Source organism: Contarinia nasturtii, unplaced genomic scaffold (assembly GCF_009176525.2).
Source record: "Contarinia nasturtii isolate CC-2019 unplaced genomic scaffold, AAFC_CNas_1.1 Cnas_scaffold_1037, whole genome shotgun sequence".
NCBI lineage: Eukaryota > Metazoa > Arthropoda > Insecta > Diptera > Cecidomyiidae > Contarinia > Contarinia nasturtii.
The window spans coordinates 1,655,741-1,674,706 of record NW_022198383.1 but is presented as its reverse complement, the minus strand read 5'-3'; the positions used below and the strand labels follow the sequence as shown (position 1 = coordinate 1,674,706).

The 18,966-nt window shown below is 34.5% G+C and overlaps 7 protein-coding genes across 10 annotated transcripts; all 7 read left to right on the top strand.

Moving 5' to 3' along the window:
* The first annotated feature begins 6 nt into the window (after positions 1–6).
* Positions 7–2,052, top strand: LOC116344462 (zinc finger protein PLAG1-like). Its single transcript, XM_031773014.1, has 2 exons — positions 7–833; positions 1,870–2,052. Exons 1-2 carry the CDS (start codon positions 83–85, stop codon positions 1,926–1,928), a joined length of 810 nt encoding a protein of 269 aa, XP_031628874.1. The 5' UTR covers positions 7–82; the 3' UTR covers positions 1,929–2,052.
* A 904-nt stretch (positions 2,053–2,956) lies between these two features.
* On the top strand, positions 2,957–5,214 carry LOC116344435 (PR domain zinc finger protein 5-like). Its single transcript, XM_031772984.1, has 2 exons — positions 2,957–3,096; positions 3,155–5,214. The coding sequence occupies exons 1-2, from the start codon at positions 3,087–3,089 to the stop codon at positions 5,107–5,109; spliced, it is 1,965 nt and encodes a 654-aa protein (XP_031628844.1). The 5' UTR covers positions 2,957–3,086; the 3' UTR covers positions 5,110–5,214.
* Positions 5,215–5,363: 149 nt separating this feature from the next.
* Positions 5,364–7,491, top strand: LOC116344439 (zinc finger protein 555-like). The gene is made up of 2 exons (XM_031772988.1): positions 5,364–5,483; positions 5,542–7,491. The coding sequence occupies exons 1-2, from the start codon at positions 5,465–5,467 to the stop codon at positions 7,443–7,445; spliced, it is 1,923 nt and encodes a 640-aa protein (XP_031628848.1). The 5' UTR covers positions 5,364–5,464; the 3' UTR covers positions 7,446–7,491.
* Positions 7,492–7,748: 257 nt separating this feature from the next.
* On the top strand, positions 7,749–9,901 carry LOC116344438 (zinc finger protein 62 homolog). Its single transcript, XM_031772987.1, has 2 exons — positions 7,749–7,845; positions 7,904–9,901. The coding sequence occupies exons 1-2, from the start codon at positions 7,827–7,829 to the stop codon at positions 9,817–9,819; spliced, it is 1,935 nt and encodes a 644-aa protein (XP_031628847.1). The 5' UTR covers positions 7,749–7,826; the 3' UTR covers positions 9,820–9,901.
* A 165-nt stretch (positions 9,902–10,066) lies between these two features.
* Positions 10,067–11,206, top strand: LOC116344466. Its single transcript, XM_031773018.1, has 2 exons — positions 10,067–10,183; positions 10,242–11,206. The coding sequence occupies exons 1-2, from the start codon at positions 10,165–10,167 to the stop codon at positions 10,823–10,825; spliced, it is 603 nt and encodes a 200-aa protein (XP_031628878.1). The 5' UTR covers positions 10,067–10,164; the 3' UTR covers positions 10,826–11,206.
* A 777-nt stretch (positions 11,207–11,983) lies between these two features.
* Positions 11,984–16,212, top strand: LOC116344433 (zinc finger protein 99-like). Of its 4 annotated transcripts, none has more exons than XM_031772979.1 (3): positions 11,984–12,098; positions 12,165–13,902; positions 13,970–14,080. In XM_031772979.1, exons 1-2 carry the CDS (start codon positions 12,077–12,079, stop codon positions 13,862–13,864), a joined length of 1,722 nt encoding a protein of 573 aa, XP_031628839.1. In that variant the 5' UTR covers positions 11,984–12,076; the 3' UTR covers positions 13,865–13,902; positions 13,970–14,080. The 4 variants fall into 4 exon arrangements, with proteins under 4 accessions (XP_031628839.1, XP_031628838.1, XP_031628840.1 ...); XM_031772978.1 differs by lacking the exon at positions 11,984–12,098 and adding an exon at positions 14,147–16,212 and having other exon boundaries at positions 13,792–13,902; positions 13,970–14,086; XM_031772980.1 differs by lacking the exons at positions 11,984–12,098; positions 12,165–13,902; positions 13,970–14,080 and adding exons at positions 14,237–14,352; positions 14,420–16,212.
* A 311-nt stretch (positions 16,213–16,523) lies between these two features.
* LOC116344434 (zinc finger protein 91-like) lies at positions 16,524–18,704 on the top strand. Its single transcript, XM_031772983.1, has 2 exons — positions 16,524–16,635; positions 16,698–18,704. Exons 1-2 carry the CDS (start codon positions 16,617–16,619, stop codon positions 18,665–18,667), a joined length of 1,989 nt encoding a protein of 662 aa, XP_031628843.1. The 5' UTR covers positions 16,524–16,616; the 3' UTR covers positions 18,668–18,704.
* Positions 18,705–18,966: the final 262 nt, after the last annotated feature.

The window sequence follows — 18,966 nt, the reverse complement described above, 5'->3', positions numbered from 1 at the left end:
AGATGAAAATGGTTTTACGACTTTGGATTCAATTGTGGCCGTTGAAACAAAACCCGATTTAATTGCTTTGAATGAACAACTTATGCTTGCCGATGAGAATAATTTGGTTGAGAATTTCGAATACAAACTTGACTCAATTGATGCATCTGAAGCCATATCTGAGTCGACAACAAACAACAAAAACGAATCCAATGAATGCAATATATGCGGCAAAGTGCTTTCATCCAAAGTCGTCTTGAAAAGACACGTATTAATCTCACACAGTGTCCCTGGTCATTTTCCGTGTGAAATATGTCCGAATTTGGTTTTAACGCGAAAGGAGTCATTGAGAAAGCATATGAAAATGGAACATGATCCAAACAGTGTCAAATTCAAGTGTAAATATTGCTATAATGTGTATTTGAAGAAATCATCTCTAGAAAATCATTATCCCAAATGTAAGAAACGAGCCGAAAAATTGGGAAGAAAAGATTTTGGCACCACCGTTGAAACCATAGACACTATTCAAATTAAGGAGGAACACATCGATGATGATTATGAGAATACAATTTGCACGGAAACTGAGGAAATAGGACCAGCACAACAAAATGAATCCAATTCGAATGAAAATAGTGATCAAGTGAAGGAGAGGCAACCACATGACGACAAGAAATGTGACATATGCCTCAAAACATTTTATGATAGAAACACAGTTCGACGGCACAAAGTGCTCGTGCATGGTGAAACATCCGGGACGCAAGAGTGTTCAAAATGCAAGATGAAATACTTCAGTGCAAAAGGTTTGGCCAATCACGAGCTAAAATGTACAAAGGATGTTGCCGAAAGTCTCGAATGTAAAGTCTGCAAAATGGTATTCGCTAGGGACAAATCACTTAAAAATTACTTATTAATTATTATTGATTATTTTACAATTATTTTTCGATTAGTTTCGATTATCGTCATTCACATACATTGATTGTAATATATGTATTACGTATGAGATTGTCAAATGACGATGATGGAAATTGAATCTATGTGAAATAAAAAGAGAGTGTGTGTGTGGATGAGTGAGTGTAAGAGAAAATACATACAAAAGAAACAAAAGTCGCGACAGCAAACAAATTGAGATTTGGTAGTAGCAGCGGAGAACATCACAAGGAATCAATGTTGTACACACAGTAGCATTGCATCGGAACAACGTCACAACGACGACAACAGGGCGACGCAAATGGATAAACGAAAACTGTATCAACAGCAACAATAAATCACATTCGGGTAACAATTGTCATATTTTGCATAGTAGCTAACGCATTCGCTGTTCAATATCGGCCACTGTCAACGACAAACCGATTTGAATGTGTTGGTGTGAGAGTGTATTTGACTGTGACATTTCAAACCAACAAGCCGGCAACAATTCACATCGTGACGAACCATTGCCAGTGTAAGAACTAAAATTCCTGCGCATAAATTTTCAGTTTGCATTGAAAGTGAAATATTCTATCGAATTGGATTTTTATCGGTTTTTCCAGAAAAAGTGTGGGGGGGGGGTATGTTTCACTTCGAATCATGTTTCATTGCTTTCATTTAATTTCATCTACTGCAATTTATGTTCATTGTTTGTTTTTCTGTTATTGTATGTATCTAGGTAGTGACCAGCAGACCCAGAAGTACTATTCTATAGTAAGCTAGTATTTTTTTTTATTCTCTTCCACAGAAATCGACGATTACAACTACCAAATCTCAATTTAAAGCAATTGCTGGACATTAATGTTGTTGTGGCTATTGCTTTGCAATTTTTTCATTATATGTTTTCGATTATTTTCGATTATTTTCCGATTACTTATCGATTATTTTAAATTTCATTCTTTTCTTTTGTGATTCTCCCCTTAGGTATTTGCTACGAAGTCAAGTCTTACAAGACATATGAACCATACACATTCAGAAGTTGAAAAATTTCGTTGTACAACCTGTGGAAGCGTTACAATCAACAAAGTCACATTTGAAAATCATAAATGTAGAAAAGACAGAATGAAACCAACTGCAAGTTCGATGAATCGCCAGAACACCATCGGTAAAATTGTATGCGATACCTGTGGAAAAACATTAAGATCGAAAGTATCGTTACGACAACATAAAATTCGCTTTCACAGTGCCGAAGGAACACATTTTTGTGCTTGTACGAAAATTTTTGCCACAGCTGAAGCACTTTCCGAACATAAGGCCATATGTGAATTCAGAAAAAAGTCCAGATTTCCGTTGATACATTTGGGCAAAATTTTTGAATGTCATTTGTGTCATAGAGTTATTAAAGACCTAATCTCCCTTCGAAGACACATGCGGCGAATACATTTTCCATTTGAAAAGAAACATAAATGCGAAAAATGTGGAAAACGTTTCTTACATCTATATGAACTTCGCACTCATGACGAATCAGTTCACTTGAAAGTTCTCAAATCCTTGTGCACAATATGTGGAAAATCCTTTTTAAGCGACCAAGCACTACGGGTTCATATGTATACACATACAGGAGAAACACCTTATAAATGCCCACTTTGTGGGAAAGCATTTTCCAATCCAAAAGTACGAGATATGCATATACGGACTCATACGGAAGAAAGAAATTTTAAATGCCCATATGAAGGATGTGACAAACGATTTAAGACTCCATCTAATGTTTATTCGCATAAGAAACAAATGCATGGCTATAAGAAAAAGAAAGAACAATTGTAATAACAAATGGAAATAATCAGAACAAAGCACGAATTATAAAACAACTTATTAGGTTAATAGATATAGCGATCAAAAAAAAATATGAAAAATGGGTATCAAAATTAATTTATTGCCTTTTTTATTATTTTTGATTTATTTGGTATAAACCAATCTTCGCATTTTTGAAAATATTTTAGAATGAACATTTTCAATTTATTATCTATTACTGATACTCAAGAAAATACTTATGTAGCCTTTGACAGTTCACTTCAGTTCAGTAATGATAAAAAAAAAAACAAATATTTCTTTGACATTTGAAAACAAAACAACTAAAAAAATCGAGGAAATTTAAAGAAAAATCAACGTTGAACGAAGATAATCTTGAGAATATAGATGAAATGAGAACAGGTAAATCTATAATTTCATTTAAATATAGAATATTTCAAAACAATTCTATTGTTTACAGTGCATCAATGTTTGTTTTGTCCGCAAACATTTGGCAGTGCCAGCGAAAAAGATGATCACATTTTACAACATTTTGCCCAAGAAACATGCATCGAATGCGACCAACATTTAATTCGTATCGGTAGTAATTTGTACACTAAGCACAATGCCGTAACATGTATTAAAGTGAACATCAAAACAGAAGAGCCAATTTGCCAAGAGGATCAACACGAAACCATCGACGAAAAAAGAGATGAAAATGGTTTTACAGCGGTCAAATCATTGACCATTGAAACAAAACCCGATTTAATTGCTTTGAATGAACAACTTATGCTTGCCGATGAGAATAATTTGGTAGAGAATTGCGAATACGAACTCGACTCAATTGATACATCGGGAGCCGTATCTGAATCGACAACAAACAATGAAAACGAATCCAATGAATGCAATATGTGCGGCAAAGTGCTTTCATCCAAAGACGGCTTGAAAAAACACGTATTAATCACACACAGCGCCCCTGGTCATTTTCCGTGTGAAATATGTCCAAATGTGACTTTAACGCGAAAGGATTCATTGAGAAAGCATATGAAAATGAAACATGATCCGAATCGGGTAAAATTCAAGTGTAATTATTGCCCATCGGTGTTTTTGAAAGAAATCTCTCTGGAAGCGCATCTTTCTAAATGTAAAAGACGAACTGAGATATTAGAAAGTGGAGACAGTGGCACCACCATTGAAACTGTGAACACTTTTCAAATTAAGGAGGAACAAATTGATGATGAACACGAAAATTCAGAGAATACAGTTTGCATGGAAACGGTAGAAATGGAACCAGGACAACAAAATGAACATTCACCCGTCAAAATTATAAATGAATTCAATTCGAATGAAAATAATGATCGAGAAAAGGGGAGGCAACCAAATGGCGACGACAAGAAATGTGACATATGCCATAAAACATTTTTTGATAAAAATACAGTTCGAAGACACAAAGTGCTCGTGCATGGTGAAACATCCGGGACGCATGAGTGTTCGAAGTGCAAAATAAAATTCTTCAGCGCAAAAGGTTTAGCCAGACATGAGCTAAAGTGTACAAAAGATGTTGCCGAAAGTCTCGAATGTAAAGTCTGCAAAATGGTATTCGAAACAAAGTCAAGTCTCACAAGACATATAACCCATGCACATTCAGAGGTCAAAAAATTTCGTTGTACAACCTGTGGATGCATTTCTACTAACAAAGTAACATTTGAAAATCATAAATGTGGAAGAAATATAACAAATCCTACCGCGAGTGCGATGAATCGACAAAACACCATCGGTAAATTTGTGTGTGATAACTGTGGAAAAACAATAGGATCAAAAATAGCGTTGCGAAAACATAAAATTCGCTTTCACAGTGCCGAAGGTACACATGTTTGTGCTTGTACGAAAATGTTTGGTACGGCTGAAGCACTTGCCGAACATAAGGCCAAATGTGAATTCAGAAAAAAATCCAGATTTCCATTGATACATAGGGGAAAGACTTTTGAATGTCACTTGTGTCATAGAGTTATTAAAGACATAATCTCCTTTCGCAGACACATGCGGCGAATACATGTGCCATGTAAAAAGAAATATGAGTGTGAAACGTGTGGAAAACGTTACGTACATCCATTTCTACTTCGCAATCACAATGAATCGGTTCACTTGAAAATTCGCAAATCCTTGTGCACAATATGTGGAAAATCCTTTTTAACCGAGCAAACACTGCGGATTCATACGTATAAACATACAGGAGAAACACCATATGAATGCCCACTTTGTGAGAAAGCATTTTCTAATCCAACAGTACGAGATATGCATATACGGACTCATAAGGAAGAAAGAAATTTTAAATGCCCATATGAAGGATGCGACAAACGATTTAAAACTCCAGCTAATGTTTATACGCATAAGAAAAAAATGCATGGCTATGAGAAAAAGAAACCACAATTGTAATAACATATGGAAATAATCGAAACGAAGCCTGAATTATAAAACAGATTATATAGTTATTAGTTATAGCGATGAAAATATAAATATTAAAATGATTCTCAAATTTAATTTAATGTCTTTTTTATTATTTTTTATTTATTTGGCGAAGAATGGCATTTTTGAAAATATTTCAGAGTAAACATGTTTACTTTAGTAATACTCAAGAAAATACTTATGTAGACAATGACAGTTCACTTCAGTTCAGTAATGATAGAAAAAACAAATATTTCTTTGACAATTGAAAACCAAACAACTAAACAAATCGAGGAATTGAGTTTTTAAAGAAAAAACAACGTTGAACGGACATTGTCTTGAAAATATGGATGAAATAAGAACAGGTAAATCTATAACTTCGTTTAAATATAGAACATTTCAAAACAATTCTATTGTTTACAGTTCATCAATGTTTGTTTTGTCCGCAAACATTTGGAAGCGCCAGCGAAAAAGATGATCACATTTTACAACATTTTGCCCAAGAAACATGCATCGAATGCGACCAACATTTAATTCGTATCGGTAGTAATTTGTACACTCTACACAATGCCGTAACGTGTATCAAAGTGAACATAAAAACAGAAGAGCCAATTTTCCAAGAGGATCAACATGAAACCATCGACGAAAAAAGAGATGAAAATGGTTTTACCACTTTGGATTCAATTGTGGCCGTTGAAACAAAACCCGATTTAATTGCTTTGAATGAACAACATTTGCTTGTGGATGAGAATAATTTGGTAGAGAATTGCGAATACGAACTCGACTCAATTGATGTATCCGAAGCCGCATCTGAAGCGACAAGTAACAATGATAATAATTCCTTTGAATGTAATATATGCGGGAAAATACTTTCAAGCAGCAAATCATTAAAAAATCACGAATCACTCACACATGGTGCACCCGGTCTTTTCCCATGTCATCTATGTCCGAATGTGACTTTAACGCGAAAGGATTCATTGAGAAAACACATGCAGATGAAACATGATCCGAATCGTGTCAAATTCAAGTGCTATTATTGTCCATCGGTGTTTTTGAAAGAAATCTCTCTGGAAGCGCATCTTTCTAAATGTAAAAGACGACCTGAGAACTTAGAATATGAAGATTTTGACACCACCGTTGAAACCATAGACACTGTTCAAATTAAGGAAGAACACATCGACGATGATTCTGAGAATACAATTTGCAAGGAAACTGTAGAAATAGGAGCAGCACAACAAAATGAAAATAATGATCAAAAAAACGCATCAAATAGCAACCACAACAAATGTGACATATGCCTTAAAACATTTTTTAAACATGGAGTTCGACGACACAAAGTACTCGTGCATGGTGAAACATCCGGGACGCATGAGTGTTCGAAGTGCAAAATAAAATTATTCAGCGCAAAAGGTTTAGCCAGACATGAGCTAAAGTGTACAAAAGTTATTGACGGTATTCTCGAATGTCAATTCTGCAAAATGATATTCGAAACAAAGACAAGTCTTACAAGACATATAACCTGCATACATTCAAAAGTTGAAAAATTTCGCTGTACATTCTGTGGATGCGTTTTTACTGAAAGATCGACTTATGAAAAACATAAATGTAGAAGAGACGGCACGAATCCAACAAAAAGTGCGATGAATCGACAAAACACCATCGGTAAATTTGTGTGTGATAACTGTGGAAAAACAATAGGATCAAAAATAGCGTTGCGAAAACATAAAATTCGCTTTCACAGTGCCGAAGGTACACATGTTTGTGCTTGTACCAAAATGTTTGGTACAGCTGAAGCACTTGCCGAACATAAGGCCATATGTGAATTCAGAAAAAAATCCAGATTTCCATTGATACATAGGGGAAAGACTTTCGAATGTCATTTGTGTCATAGAGTTATTAAAGACATAGTCTCCCTTCGCAGGCACATGCGGCGGATACATTTTCCATTTGAAAAGAGATACAACTGCGAAAAGTGTGGAAAACGTTTCGTACATCCATATGAACTTCGCAATCACAATGAGTCGGTTCACTTAAAAATTCGCAAATCCTTGTGCACAATATGTGGAAAATCCTTTTTGTGCGACCAGGCATTACGGATACATATGAATAAACATACAGGTGAAACTCCGTATAAATGCCAACTCTGTGAGAAAGCATTTTCTAATCCAACAGTACGAGATATGCATATACGGACTCATACGGAAGAAAGAAATTTTAAATGCCCATATGAAGGATGCGACAAACGATTTAAGACTCCAGCTAATGCTCATAAGCATAAGAAGAAAACACATGGATACTTAAAAGAGGAACAATCTAAAGACACATGAAAATGATTGGAATTATTATTCCACTTTTTTGGTCCATAATTTATAGTAGTACATTGATGAAAATAAATAAGAATAAATTATTTGCAAATTTAATTGGCTTTCAATTGTAAACTATATTTTTTTTTCTATAACGAAATTTGTTTTGTTTAAATTACCCTCCAAATACTTTAAATGATTAACATTTCAGAGTAAACATGTTTACTTTAGTACCTCTTTCTGATACTTAAGAAAATACTTATGTAGACAATGACAGTTCATTTGAGTTCAATAATGATGAAAAAACACATATTTTTTGACATTTGAAAACAAAACAAGCAAACAAATAGAAGAATTGAGTTTTTGAAGAAAAAAACAACGTTGAAAAAAAATTATCTTGAAAATATGGATGAAATAATAAGAGGTAAATCTATAATTTCATTTAAATATAGAATATTTCAAAACAATTCTATTATTTACAGTTCATCAATGTTTGTTTTGTCCGCAAACATTTGGAAGCGCCAGCGAAAAAGATGATCACATTCTACAGCATTTTGCCCAAGAAACATGCATCGAATGCGACCAAAATTTGATTCGTATCGGTAATAATTTGTACACTAAGCACAATGCAGTAACGTGTATCAAAGTGAACATCAAAACAGAAGACCCAATTTACCAAGAGGACCAACATGAAACCATCGACGAAAAAATAGATGAACATGGTTTTACAGCGGTCACATCTTTGGATTCAATGTTAGCCGTCGAAATAAAACCCGATTTAATTGCTTTGAATGAACAACTTATGCTTGCCAATGAGAATAGTTTGGTAGAGAATTGCGAATATGAACTCGACTCAACTGATGCATCTGAAGCCGCATCTGAAGCGACAAGTAACAATGATAATAAATGCAATGAATGTAATATATGCGGCAAAATGCTTTCATCCAAAGACGGCTTGAAAAAACACATATCAATCACACACAGCGCTCCTGGCCATTTTCCGTGTGAAATATGTCCGAATTTGGTTTTCACGCGAAAGGATTCATTGCGAAAGCACAATCAAATGAAACATGATCCAAATACCGTTAAATTCAAGTGTAATTTTTGCCAGAATGTATTTTTGCATGAATTATCACTAGAGAAACATCTTCCGAAATGTAAAAAACGTATTAAGAAGACAAGATTCGCTCTAAATCAAGAATATACGCTTGAAAATCAATTGTACGGAGCCAGCGTTTTTCCTACTGAACAAATGTCTCATTCAAATCAATTAGCAGAGCCAACGGGTGAATCGACAAGTCAGGATGATAGTGATTTATGCAAGTGTAATATATGCGGCAAAATACTTTCAAACATCAGATCGCTAAAAGTACACGAAACGCTTACGCATAGTGCCCCCGGCCATTTTCCATGTGAAATATGTCCAAATATGATATTCACGCGAAAGGACTCATTGCGAAAGCATATGCAAATGAAACATGATCCGAATTGTGTCAAATACAAGTGTAACTTTTGCTCTTCGGTGTTTTTGAAAGAAATATCTCTCGAATCGCATCTTTTTAAATGTAATAAAAGAATGAAGCGTATGGAAGGTGAGTTATCTACCGTAATTTCTGAAGATATGTGCACTGTTCAAATTAAGGAGGAAGACACCGGCGATTATTCAGAGAATACAATCTGCACGCCGAGCATAGAAATTGGATCAATAACACAAAACGAACATTCTAGTGTGACGAATCCAAATGGCAACGACAACGAATGTGACATATGCCTTAAAACATTTTTCGACAAAAACGGAGTTCAACAACATAAAAATCGCGTGCACAGTGTTTGTGCTTGTACGAAAATTTTTGCCACAGCTGAAGCCCTTGCCGAACATAAGGCCATATGTGAGTTCAAAAAGAGATCCAGAGTTCCATTGATATATTTAGGCAAAACTTTTGAATGTCATTTGTGTCATAGAGTTATTAAAGACATAGTCTCCCTTCGCAAACACATGCTGCGAAAACATTTTCCATGTGAAAAGAAACACAACTGCGAAAAGTGTGGAAAACGTTTCTTACATCTATATGAACTTCGCAATCACAATGAGTCGGTTCACTTAAAAATTCGAAAATATTTGTGCACATCATGTGGAAAATCCTTTTTGTGCGACCAGGCACTACGGATACATATGAATAAACATACAGGAGAAACTCCATATAAATGTCCACTTTGTGAGAAAGCATTTTCTAATCCAACAGTACGAAATATGCATATACGGACTCATACGGAAGAAAGAAATTTTAAATGCCCATATGAAGGATGCGACAAACGATTTAAGACTCCAGCCAATGTTTATAAGCATAAGAAAAAAATGCATGGCTATAAGAAAAAGGAACAATCTAAAGACACATGAAAATTTCACTTTTTTAGTTCATAATTTATAGTAGTAGTACATTGATGAAAATAAATAAGAATAAATTATTTGCAAATTTAAATCAATGTTTTTTTATAACAAAAATGTATTTGTTTAAATAGCCCTAAAAATACTTGAAAGGATTAAAATTTCTCAGTAAACATGTAAGAGATAACTTATACTCAAGAAAATACTTATGTAGACAATGACAGTTCACTTCAGTTCAGTAATGATTTAAAATAAAAACAAATATTTCTTTGACATTTGAAAACAAAACAACCAAACAAATAGAAGAATTCAGTTTTTGAAGAAAAAACAACGTTGAACGAAGAAAATCTTGATAATATGGATGAGATTAGAACAGGTAAATCTATAACTTCATTTAAATATAGAACATTTCAGAACAATTGTATTGTTTACAGTTCATCAATGTTTGTTTTGTCCGCAAACATTTGACAGTGCCAGCGAAAAAGGTGATCATATTCTACAGCATTTTGCCCAAGAAACATGTATCGAATGCGACCAACATTTAATTCGTATCGGTAGTAATTTGTACACTCTACACAATGCCGTAACGTGTATCAAAGTGAACATCAAAACAGAAGACCCAATTTTCCAAGAGGATCAATATGAAACCATCGACGAAAAAATAGATGGAAAGGGTTTTACAGCTGTCACATCTTTGGATTCAATTGTTGCCATCGAAACAAAACCCGATCCAATTGCCTTGAATGAACAACTTATGCCTGTCGATGAGAATAATTTGGTAGAAAATTGTGAATATGAACTCGACTCAATTGATGCATCTGAAGCCGCATCTGAAGCGACAAGTAACAATGATAATAAATGCAATGAATGTAATATATGCGGCAAAATGCTTTCATCCAAAGACGGCTTGAAAAAACACGTAATAATCACACCAGCGCCATTTTCCGTGGGAAATATGTCCAAATGTGACTTTAACGCGAAAGGATTCATTGCGAAAGCACAATCAAATGAAACATGATCCAAATACCGTTAAATTCAAGTGTAATTTTTGCCAGAATGTATTTTTGCATGAATTATCACTAGAGAAACATCTTCCGAAATGTAAAAAACGTATTAAGAAAACAAAACTCGCTTTAAATCAACAATTTACGCTTGAAAATTCTACGGACCCAGCGTTTTTCCTACTGAACAAATGTCTCATTCAAATCAATTGGCGGGGCCAATGGGTGAATTAACAAGTCAGGATGATAGTGATTTATGCAAGTGTTATATATGCGGCAAAATACTTTCAAAAATCAGATCGCTAAGGAAACTGTTACCAGTTACTGTGATATTTGTGATCGGACATTCTTTGATATTTACACAGCTCGACGGCACAAACGCAACGTTCATGGGACAACTCAAACATATTATTGTACTAGCTGTACTGAACTATTCTTAACGCCTGGTGATTTAATCAAACACAAGCGGAATTGTATAAAAGAGGACATTGTCAAATCATTCGAATGTCATTTGTGTAGAAAAGTCGTGAAAGATTGGAATTCCATAAAAAGACACGTACGAATTTGTCATTCGCCAAGTGAGAAACGATTTCGTTGCGACTCGTGTGGACAACGGTTTCATACAAACGTTACACGGCGTATTCACAATGAATCCGTGCACTTAAAAGTTCGCAATTTTCTTTGTACAATATGCGCAAGAACATTTTATTGCCGACAGGAGCTACGGGTACACACATATCGACACGATGGCGAAAAACCTTATGAATGCAAGAGTGTGCATCCGGAGTGTGACAAGGCATTTACTACAGCAAAAGAACTGAATTTACATTTACGAAGTCATTCGGATGAAAAACTTTACGTATGTACACTTGATGGGTGCGAAAAGCGATTTAAAACAAGGCCCAATCTTCTAAAACATAAGAAAAAAATGCACGGATTTTTAAAAAGGGGGCCCAATTACCGAGAATCCGAATTCTTCTAATTATTTTTGTAGCAAAATTAAATATACTTGCATCATTTACAAAAAAAATGATGAAAATTGAAAAAAAAAAAAAAAAAAAAAATTTGAATTTTTGTTCTTTTTTGAATAAAATCTGCTTTAAATAATTAAATACTCCGAATGTACTTTGACTAAGTTGATATTGACAGATCAACTATTTGACATTTGAAAACATCAAGCATTTTTAGTAAATATTATTTACAAACTAATCAGAGTGCTGAGATCTGTTTGGGATTAATGAAAGATTGAAATAAAACAAATTAAAGTTATGATGGACGAAATTGTAGTTGGTAAGTTATAGACATATCTTTTATCTAAATTGAACAAAATCTAATAAAAAAGGTGCCTGTTTTCAGTCCATCAATGTTCGTTTTGTTCCCAAACATTTGGTAGTGCCGGTGCAAAAGATGATCACATTTTGCAACATTTTGCTCAAGAAACATGCAGAGATTGTGATGAAAATTTGATTCAAATCGGGAGTAGCTTATACATTCCACACAATGCCGTAACATGTGTCAAAAGGAATTTTAAAACAGAAGAACACATTTTTCAAGGAGATCAACGCGACACCATCCACGAAAATAGTCAATGTTTGTTTTGTCCGCAAACATTTGGCAGTGCCAGTGAAAAAGATGATCACATTTTACAACATTTTGCCAAAGAAACCTGCAGAGATTGCGATGAAAATTTGATTCGAATCGGAAGTAACTTATACACACTGCACAATGCCGTAACGTGTATCAAAGTGAGCATCAAAACAGAAGATCCAATTTTTCAAGGGGATCAACATTACACCATCCACGAAAGTAGCGATAAAAATAGTTGCGGTGCTGTCACATCTTTCGATTCAATGTTGGCTGTTGAAACAAAACTCGATCCAAGTGTTTTGAATGAACAAATTATGCTTGAAAATAGAAATGACTTGGCACAGAATGAATATTTTGAATATCAATCGGATGATGGTGTTGAATCACCAAGTCACTTAACTGATATGGATGAATCTGTAGATAAAAGTGATGCTGCTGATGTACCCAGTGTTCAGCTAAAAGAGGAACATATCATAGACGATGGTACGATTAGTAAGGAATTGAGGTTAATTGAGCCAACAGCAATACGTCAACCGTCCATTAACATTGAAACCAATCAAAATCAAAATGATGCGCCAAATTGTAAGATCAAAAGAAAAAGACCTTCCAAAATGTTTCCATGTCGTAATGATAATTGTAAAGAAATATTTTTCACCAATCCCGATTTGACCAAACATCAGAAACAATGCACAAAAGAAATCAACGTTGTAATAAAAGGTTATGCTTGTAACATTTGTAAAGAAGTTTTCAAAAGAGAGGCATCATGCAAAAAACACAAGCTGCTTGAGCATACTGTGGGTGTTCGAAATTTTTGGTGTAAAAAATGCAGACGTAACTATACCACTGACAAAACAACGTTCGAAAATCATCTATGCATAAAAAATACATTGGTAAAAGATATCGAGTGTGTTACTTGCGGGAAGATGTACAATTCTCTGTTGGCATTTCAACGTCATCAAATCCGTGTCCACTCCGATTCAAGAACATTCACTTGCATTTGTAGCAAAAATTTCAACACGGCCGAAGAAATGGCCGACCACAATGTCATGTGTGAGTTTTATAAACCAGGCAGTTTGACGGAATTCGGTACAAAGTTTGAATGTCTTTGGTGTCACAAGACATATATACGAAAGACGATACTAAAAATGCATGTACGCAAGAAACATCTTCCGGATGGGAGAAGATTCAAATGTGATTTGTGTGATTTAATTTTCATTTCAAATGTTTTGCTCAAAAAACACTACAATTCGACGCACTTGGGCAACCTCAAAACATGTCCAATATGTGGAAAAGGTTTCGGAAACAAGACACAGTTAAGATACCATACATTTTGGCACAAGGGTTTAAAACCATTCCAATGTCGTTTTGAAGGCTGCAACCAATCATTTTCTGATCCACCATCGCGACAATATCATATGCGATCACATAAGAAAGGAAACAAACAGTCCAAAACTTCGACCAGTTTATAAGGACTATCAATTGAAATACACCTCGGAATACTTAAAATGTAAGTAAAACGAAAGTACTTAATTGGTTGACGTTTTCTATATAAAATTATTTATTTGACATTTCAGCATATATTTTATTTAGTTATAATACAAACACAGTGAAAGAACGCAGATCTATTTGTGAATTGACAAAAATTCTTAAAAATTAATAATTTTATGCTAGTATGGATGAAATTATAACAGGTTAGTCCTTAAATTTCTTTAAAAAAATACATTTTTTTAAAATAAACATATTGTTTACAGTTCATCAATGTTTGTTTTGTCCGCAAACTTTTGGAAGTGCCAGTGCAAAAGATAATCACATTTTGCAGCATTTTGCGCAAGAAACCTGCAGAGATTGTGACCAAAATTTGATTCGAATCGGCAGTAATTTGTACACTCTACACAATGCCGTAACATGTATTAAAGTTGATTTCAAATCAGAAGAACCAGTTGAAGAATGTCAACAGGTAACCAAACAATTCGATGAAATTGACTCTATACCCAATGATACGACATTGAATCCATTGTTTGTAGAAGATATTGAAACAAAGCCCGATATAAATGCCTTGCATGAACAATTTATGTTGATGGATGCAAACAATTTGGCAGAAAGTTGCGATACTGATCTGAAACAACATGAAAATATTGAACCAATGCCACATTCAAATCAAGTGGACGACTCACTTGGTGCATCTGAATCGAAAAGCAACCAAAGTAGTGAGTCCAATGACTGCGATATCTGCGGAAAAGTCTTCAAGAACAAATCATTTCTAAAAAAACACAAATCCATAACACACAGTGCACCCGGCCATTTTCATTGTGAACCATGTCAAATAGTTTTTACACGAAAAGACTCGCTCCGTAAACATAATCGCGTTAAACATGATCCGAGCTATGTGACATACAAATGTGCCTATTGTCGTCATGCTGTATTCACCCAAATATCATCACTGGAAAAACATCTTCCCAAATGCAAAAAACGAACGGAGAAATTAGAGAGTGAAGGTGGTGCTGGTACTTCAAAGGACAATGAGAATATTGGAAATGAACTTATCGATGTTAATTTAATAAAAAACGAGGATGATATTTCTACAAAAGATCTGCAAAATAATCAACCATCATCATTCACCGCCATTCAAAATAGTAATGATGCTCTTCCGATCAACATCAATGAAGCGATATATGTTAAGAAAAAACCAACTGAAAACGACAACAAATGTGATGTATGCTTTAAGATGTTCTTCGACAAAAATAATGTCCGGCGACATAAAATGTCTGTTCATGGCGTATCATCTGGATCGTACCCGTGCACTAGTTGTAAAGAAGTGTTCATAACCGCCAGCGATTTGATCGATCACAAAACGAAATGTAAAAAAGAAACGAACGACAATGCTGGTCATGAATGTACTATATGCAAAATGTTATTTTCACAAAAACAAGGCCTTTCACGTCATATGCAGCTAGAGCATGATCCAAACGTTGAAAAGTTTCGGTGTAAATTATGCAGCCGTGTTTATACCGATAAATCGAAATTCGATAATCATCCATGTGGAAAAAGTAGAAAGTCAGCCCCCAGGAATCGTCAAAATAGCTCACAAAATATTGTATGTGATATTTGTGGAAGAACATTGAGCGGAAAAATACCATTCCGAAATCACCAAATCAGATTTCACAGTCCAGCCGGAACGAATGTCTGTGTCTGTAGAAAGATTTTTAGCACAGCTGAAGCGCTTGACGAACATCGGGCCATATGTGAATTTAAGAAAATTAGCCGATTTCCACATATACATTTGGGCAAAACATTCCAATGTCATTTATGCCAGAAAGTTGTTAAAGAAATAGACACGTTGAAACGACATATGCGACGAACACACCTGCCAAATGAAAACTTAAAATGTAAAACGTGTGGAATGATCTGTCAGACCAATACTGAACTTCGAAATCATTATGAGACAATGCACTTGAAAATTCTGGACCATCTATGTAGTTTGTGTGGAAGGGGATTTAAATCAAAACAATCGCTAAGGTATCACATGTATTGGCACACAGGAAATAAATATTTCCGCTGTAAATTTGAAGGTTGCGAAGAAGCATTCTATCATCCAGTGAGACGACTGGTACACATGCGAAATCATACTGGAAAGAAAACTTACTTCTGCGATGTCGATGGATGTAATAAACAATTAACGACCAAAACTGGTATCTACGAACATAAGAAAAAAATGCATTTGCTTTTAAAGAAATGAGATTTTCGAATAATATGTCTTAAAAAATGCATATTTGGTAGCAAAGCATTAATAAAAATGAATAAAAATTTATTATTTGAATGTTGTTTTGTTTTGTTTAAACTATCCTCGAAGTACTTGAAAAGATTTTACAGTAAATATGTTATCTATAACTGATACTCAAGAAAATACTTATGTAGATGATGACAGTTCACGCAAGCCCAGTAATTATAAGCAACAGATATTTGTTTTACATTTGAAAACAAAACAACGGAACAAATCGAACAACTGTAACATGTACGAAAGTGAAATTTAAATCAATACACCCCAGAACACTTAATGTAAGTAACGCGAAAGTACTTAGTTGGTTGACGTTTTCTATATAAAATTATTTATTTGACATTTCAGCATATATTTTATTTAGTTATAATACGAACACAGTGAAAGAACGCAGATCTATTTGTGAATTGACAAAAATTCTTAAAAATTAATAATTTTATGCTAGTATGGATGAAATTAGAACAGGTTAGTCCTTAACATTCTTTAAAAAAAATACATTTTTTTTTAAATAAATATATTGTTTACAGTTCATCAATGTTTGTTTTGTCCGCAAACATTTGGAAGTGCCAGTGAAAAAGATGATCACATTTTGCAGCATTTTGCGCAAGAAACCTGCAGAGATTGTGACCAAAACTTGATTCGAATTGGCAGTAATTTGTACACTCTACACAATGCCGTAACATGTATTAAAGTTGATTTCAAATCAGAAGAACCAGTTGAAGAATGTCAACAGTTAACCAAACAATTCGATGAAATTGACTCTATACCCAATGATACGACATTGAATCCATTGTTTATAAAAGAAATTGAAACAAAGCCCGATATAAATGCCTTGAATGAACAATTAATCTTGATGGATGCAAACAATTTGGCAGAAAGTTGCGGTACTGATCTCAAACAACATGAAAACATTGAACCAATGCCATATTCGAATCACTCACTTGGTGCATCTGAATCGAAAAGCAACCAAAATATTGAGTCCAATGACTGCGATATCTGCGGAAAAGTCTTCAAGAACCAATCATTTCTAAAAAGACACAAATCCATAACACACAGTGCACCTGGCCATTTTCAATGTGAACCATGTCAAATAGTTTTTACACGAAAAGACTCGCTTCGAAAACATAACCGCATTAAACATGATCCGAGCTATGTGACATACAAATGTGCCTATTGTCATGCTGTATTCTCCCAAATATCCTCACTGGAAAAACATCTTCCCAAATGCAAAAAACGAACGGAGAAATTAGAGAGTGAAGGTGGTGCTGGTACTTCAAAGGACAGTGAAAATATTGGAAATGAACTTATCGATGTTGATTTAATAAAAAACGAGGATGACATTTCCACAAAAGACCTGCAAAATAATCAACCATCATCATTCACCGCCATTCAAAACAGTAATGATGCTCTTCCGATCAACATCAATGAAGCGATTTATGTTAAGAAAAAACCAACTGAAAACGACAACAAATGTGATGTATGCTTTAAGATGTTCTTCGACAAAAATAATGTCCGGCGACACAAAATGTCCGTTCATGGCCTATCATCTGGACCGTATCCGTGCACTAGTTGTAAAGAGGTGTTCATAACCGCCAGCGATTTGATCGATCACAAAACGAAATGTAAAAAAGAAACGAACGACAATGCTGGTCATGAATGTCCTATATGCAAAATGTTATTTTCACAAAAATATAGCCTTTTACGTCATATGCAGCTAGAGCATGATCCAAACGTTGAAAAGTTTCGCTGTAAATTATGCAGCCGTGTTTATACCGATAAATCGAAATTCGAAAATCATCCATGTGGAAAAAGTAGAAAATCAACCCCCAGGAATCGTCAGAATAGCTCACAGAATATTGTATGTGATATTTGTGGAAGAACATTGAGCGGAATATCATTTCGAAATCATCAAATCAGGTTTCACAGTCCAGCCGGAACGAATGTCTGTATCTGTAGAAAGATTTTTAGCACAGCTGAAGCGCTTGACGAACATCGTGTCATATGTGAATTTAAGAAAATTAGCCGATTTCCACATATACATTTGGGCAAAACATTCCAATGTCATTTATGCCAGAAAGTTGTTAAAGAAATAGACACGTTGAAACGACATATGCGACGAACACACCTGCCAAATGAAAACTTAAAATGTAAAACGTGTGGAATGATCTGTCAGACAAATTCTGAACTTCGAAATCATTATGAAGCAATGCACTTGAAAATTCTGGACCATCTATGTAGTTTGTGTGGAAGGGGATTTAAATCAAAACAATCGCTAAGGTATCACATGTATTGGCACACAGGAAATAAATATTTTCGCTGTAAATTTGAGGGTTGCGAAGAAGCATTCTATCATCCAATGAAGCGACTGGTACACATGCAAAATCATGCTGCAAAGAAAACTTACTACTGCGATGTCGATGGATGTAATAAACAATTAAACTCCAAAAATGGTATCAAAATACATAAGAAAAAAGTACATTTGCTTGAGAAGAAATGAGATTTTCAAATGTTTTATCTTAAAATAAAAAAAGTTTATTTTTTATTTGGTTGATATTCATGAAAATAAATAGGAATAAATCATTTTGAGAATTTAATTGAATGTTGTTTTTTAATTTTTATTCATTTTTGTCTTGTTTTTGAAACTTCAAAAGATTCTAGAATAAACATATAGACTTTGGCCACTTCAGTTTAGAAATTATAAACAATAGATATTTCTTTGGTCTTTGAAAACATAAGGGAAATATATGAGCCAACTAAAAGTGTCGCGGGATCTTTTTGGGATTAATGCATTTTTGA

Excerpts from the sequence above, each read along its gene's own strand:
- LOC116344462 (XM_031773014.1), top strand. The coding sequence starts at position 83 with ATGCTTGCCGATGAGAATAATTTGGTTGAGAATTTCGAATACAAACTT. Across the intron at positions 834-1,869 it reads TGTTGCCGAAAGTCTCGAAT|GTATTTGCTACGAAGTCAAG; the intron begins GTAAAGTCTGCA and ends TTCTCCCCTTAG.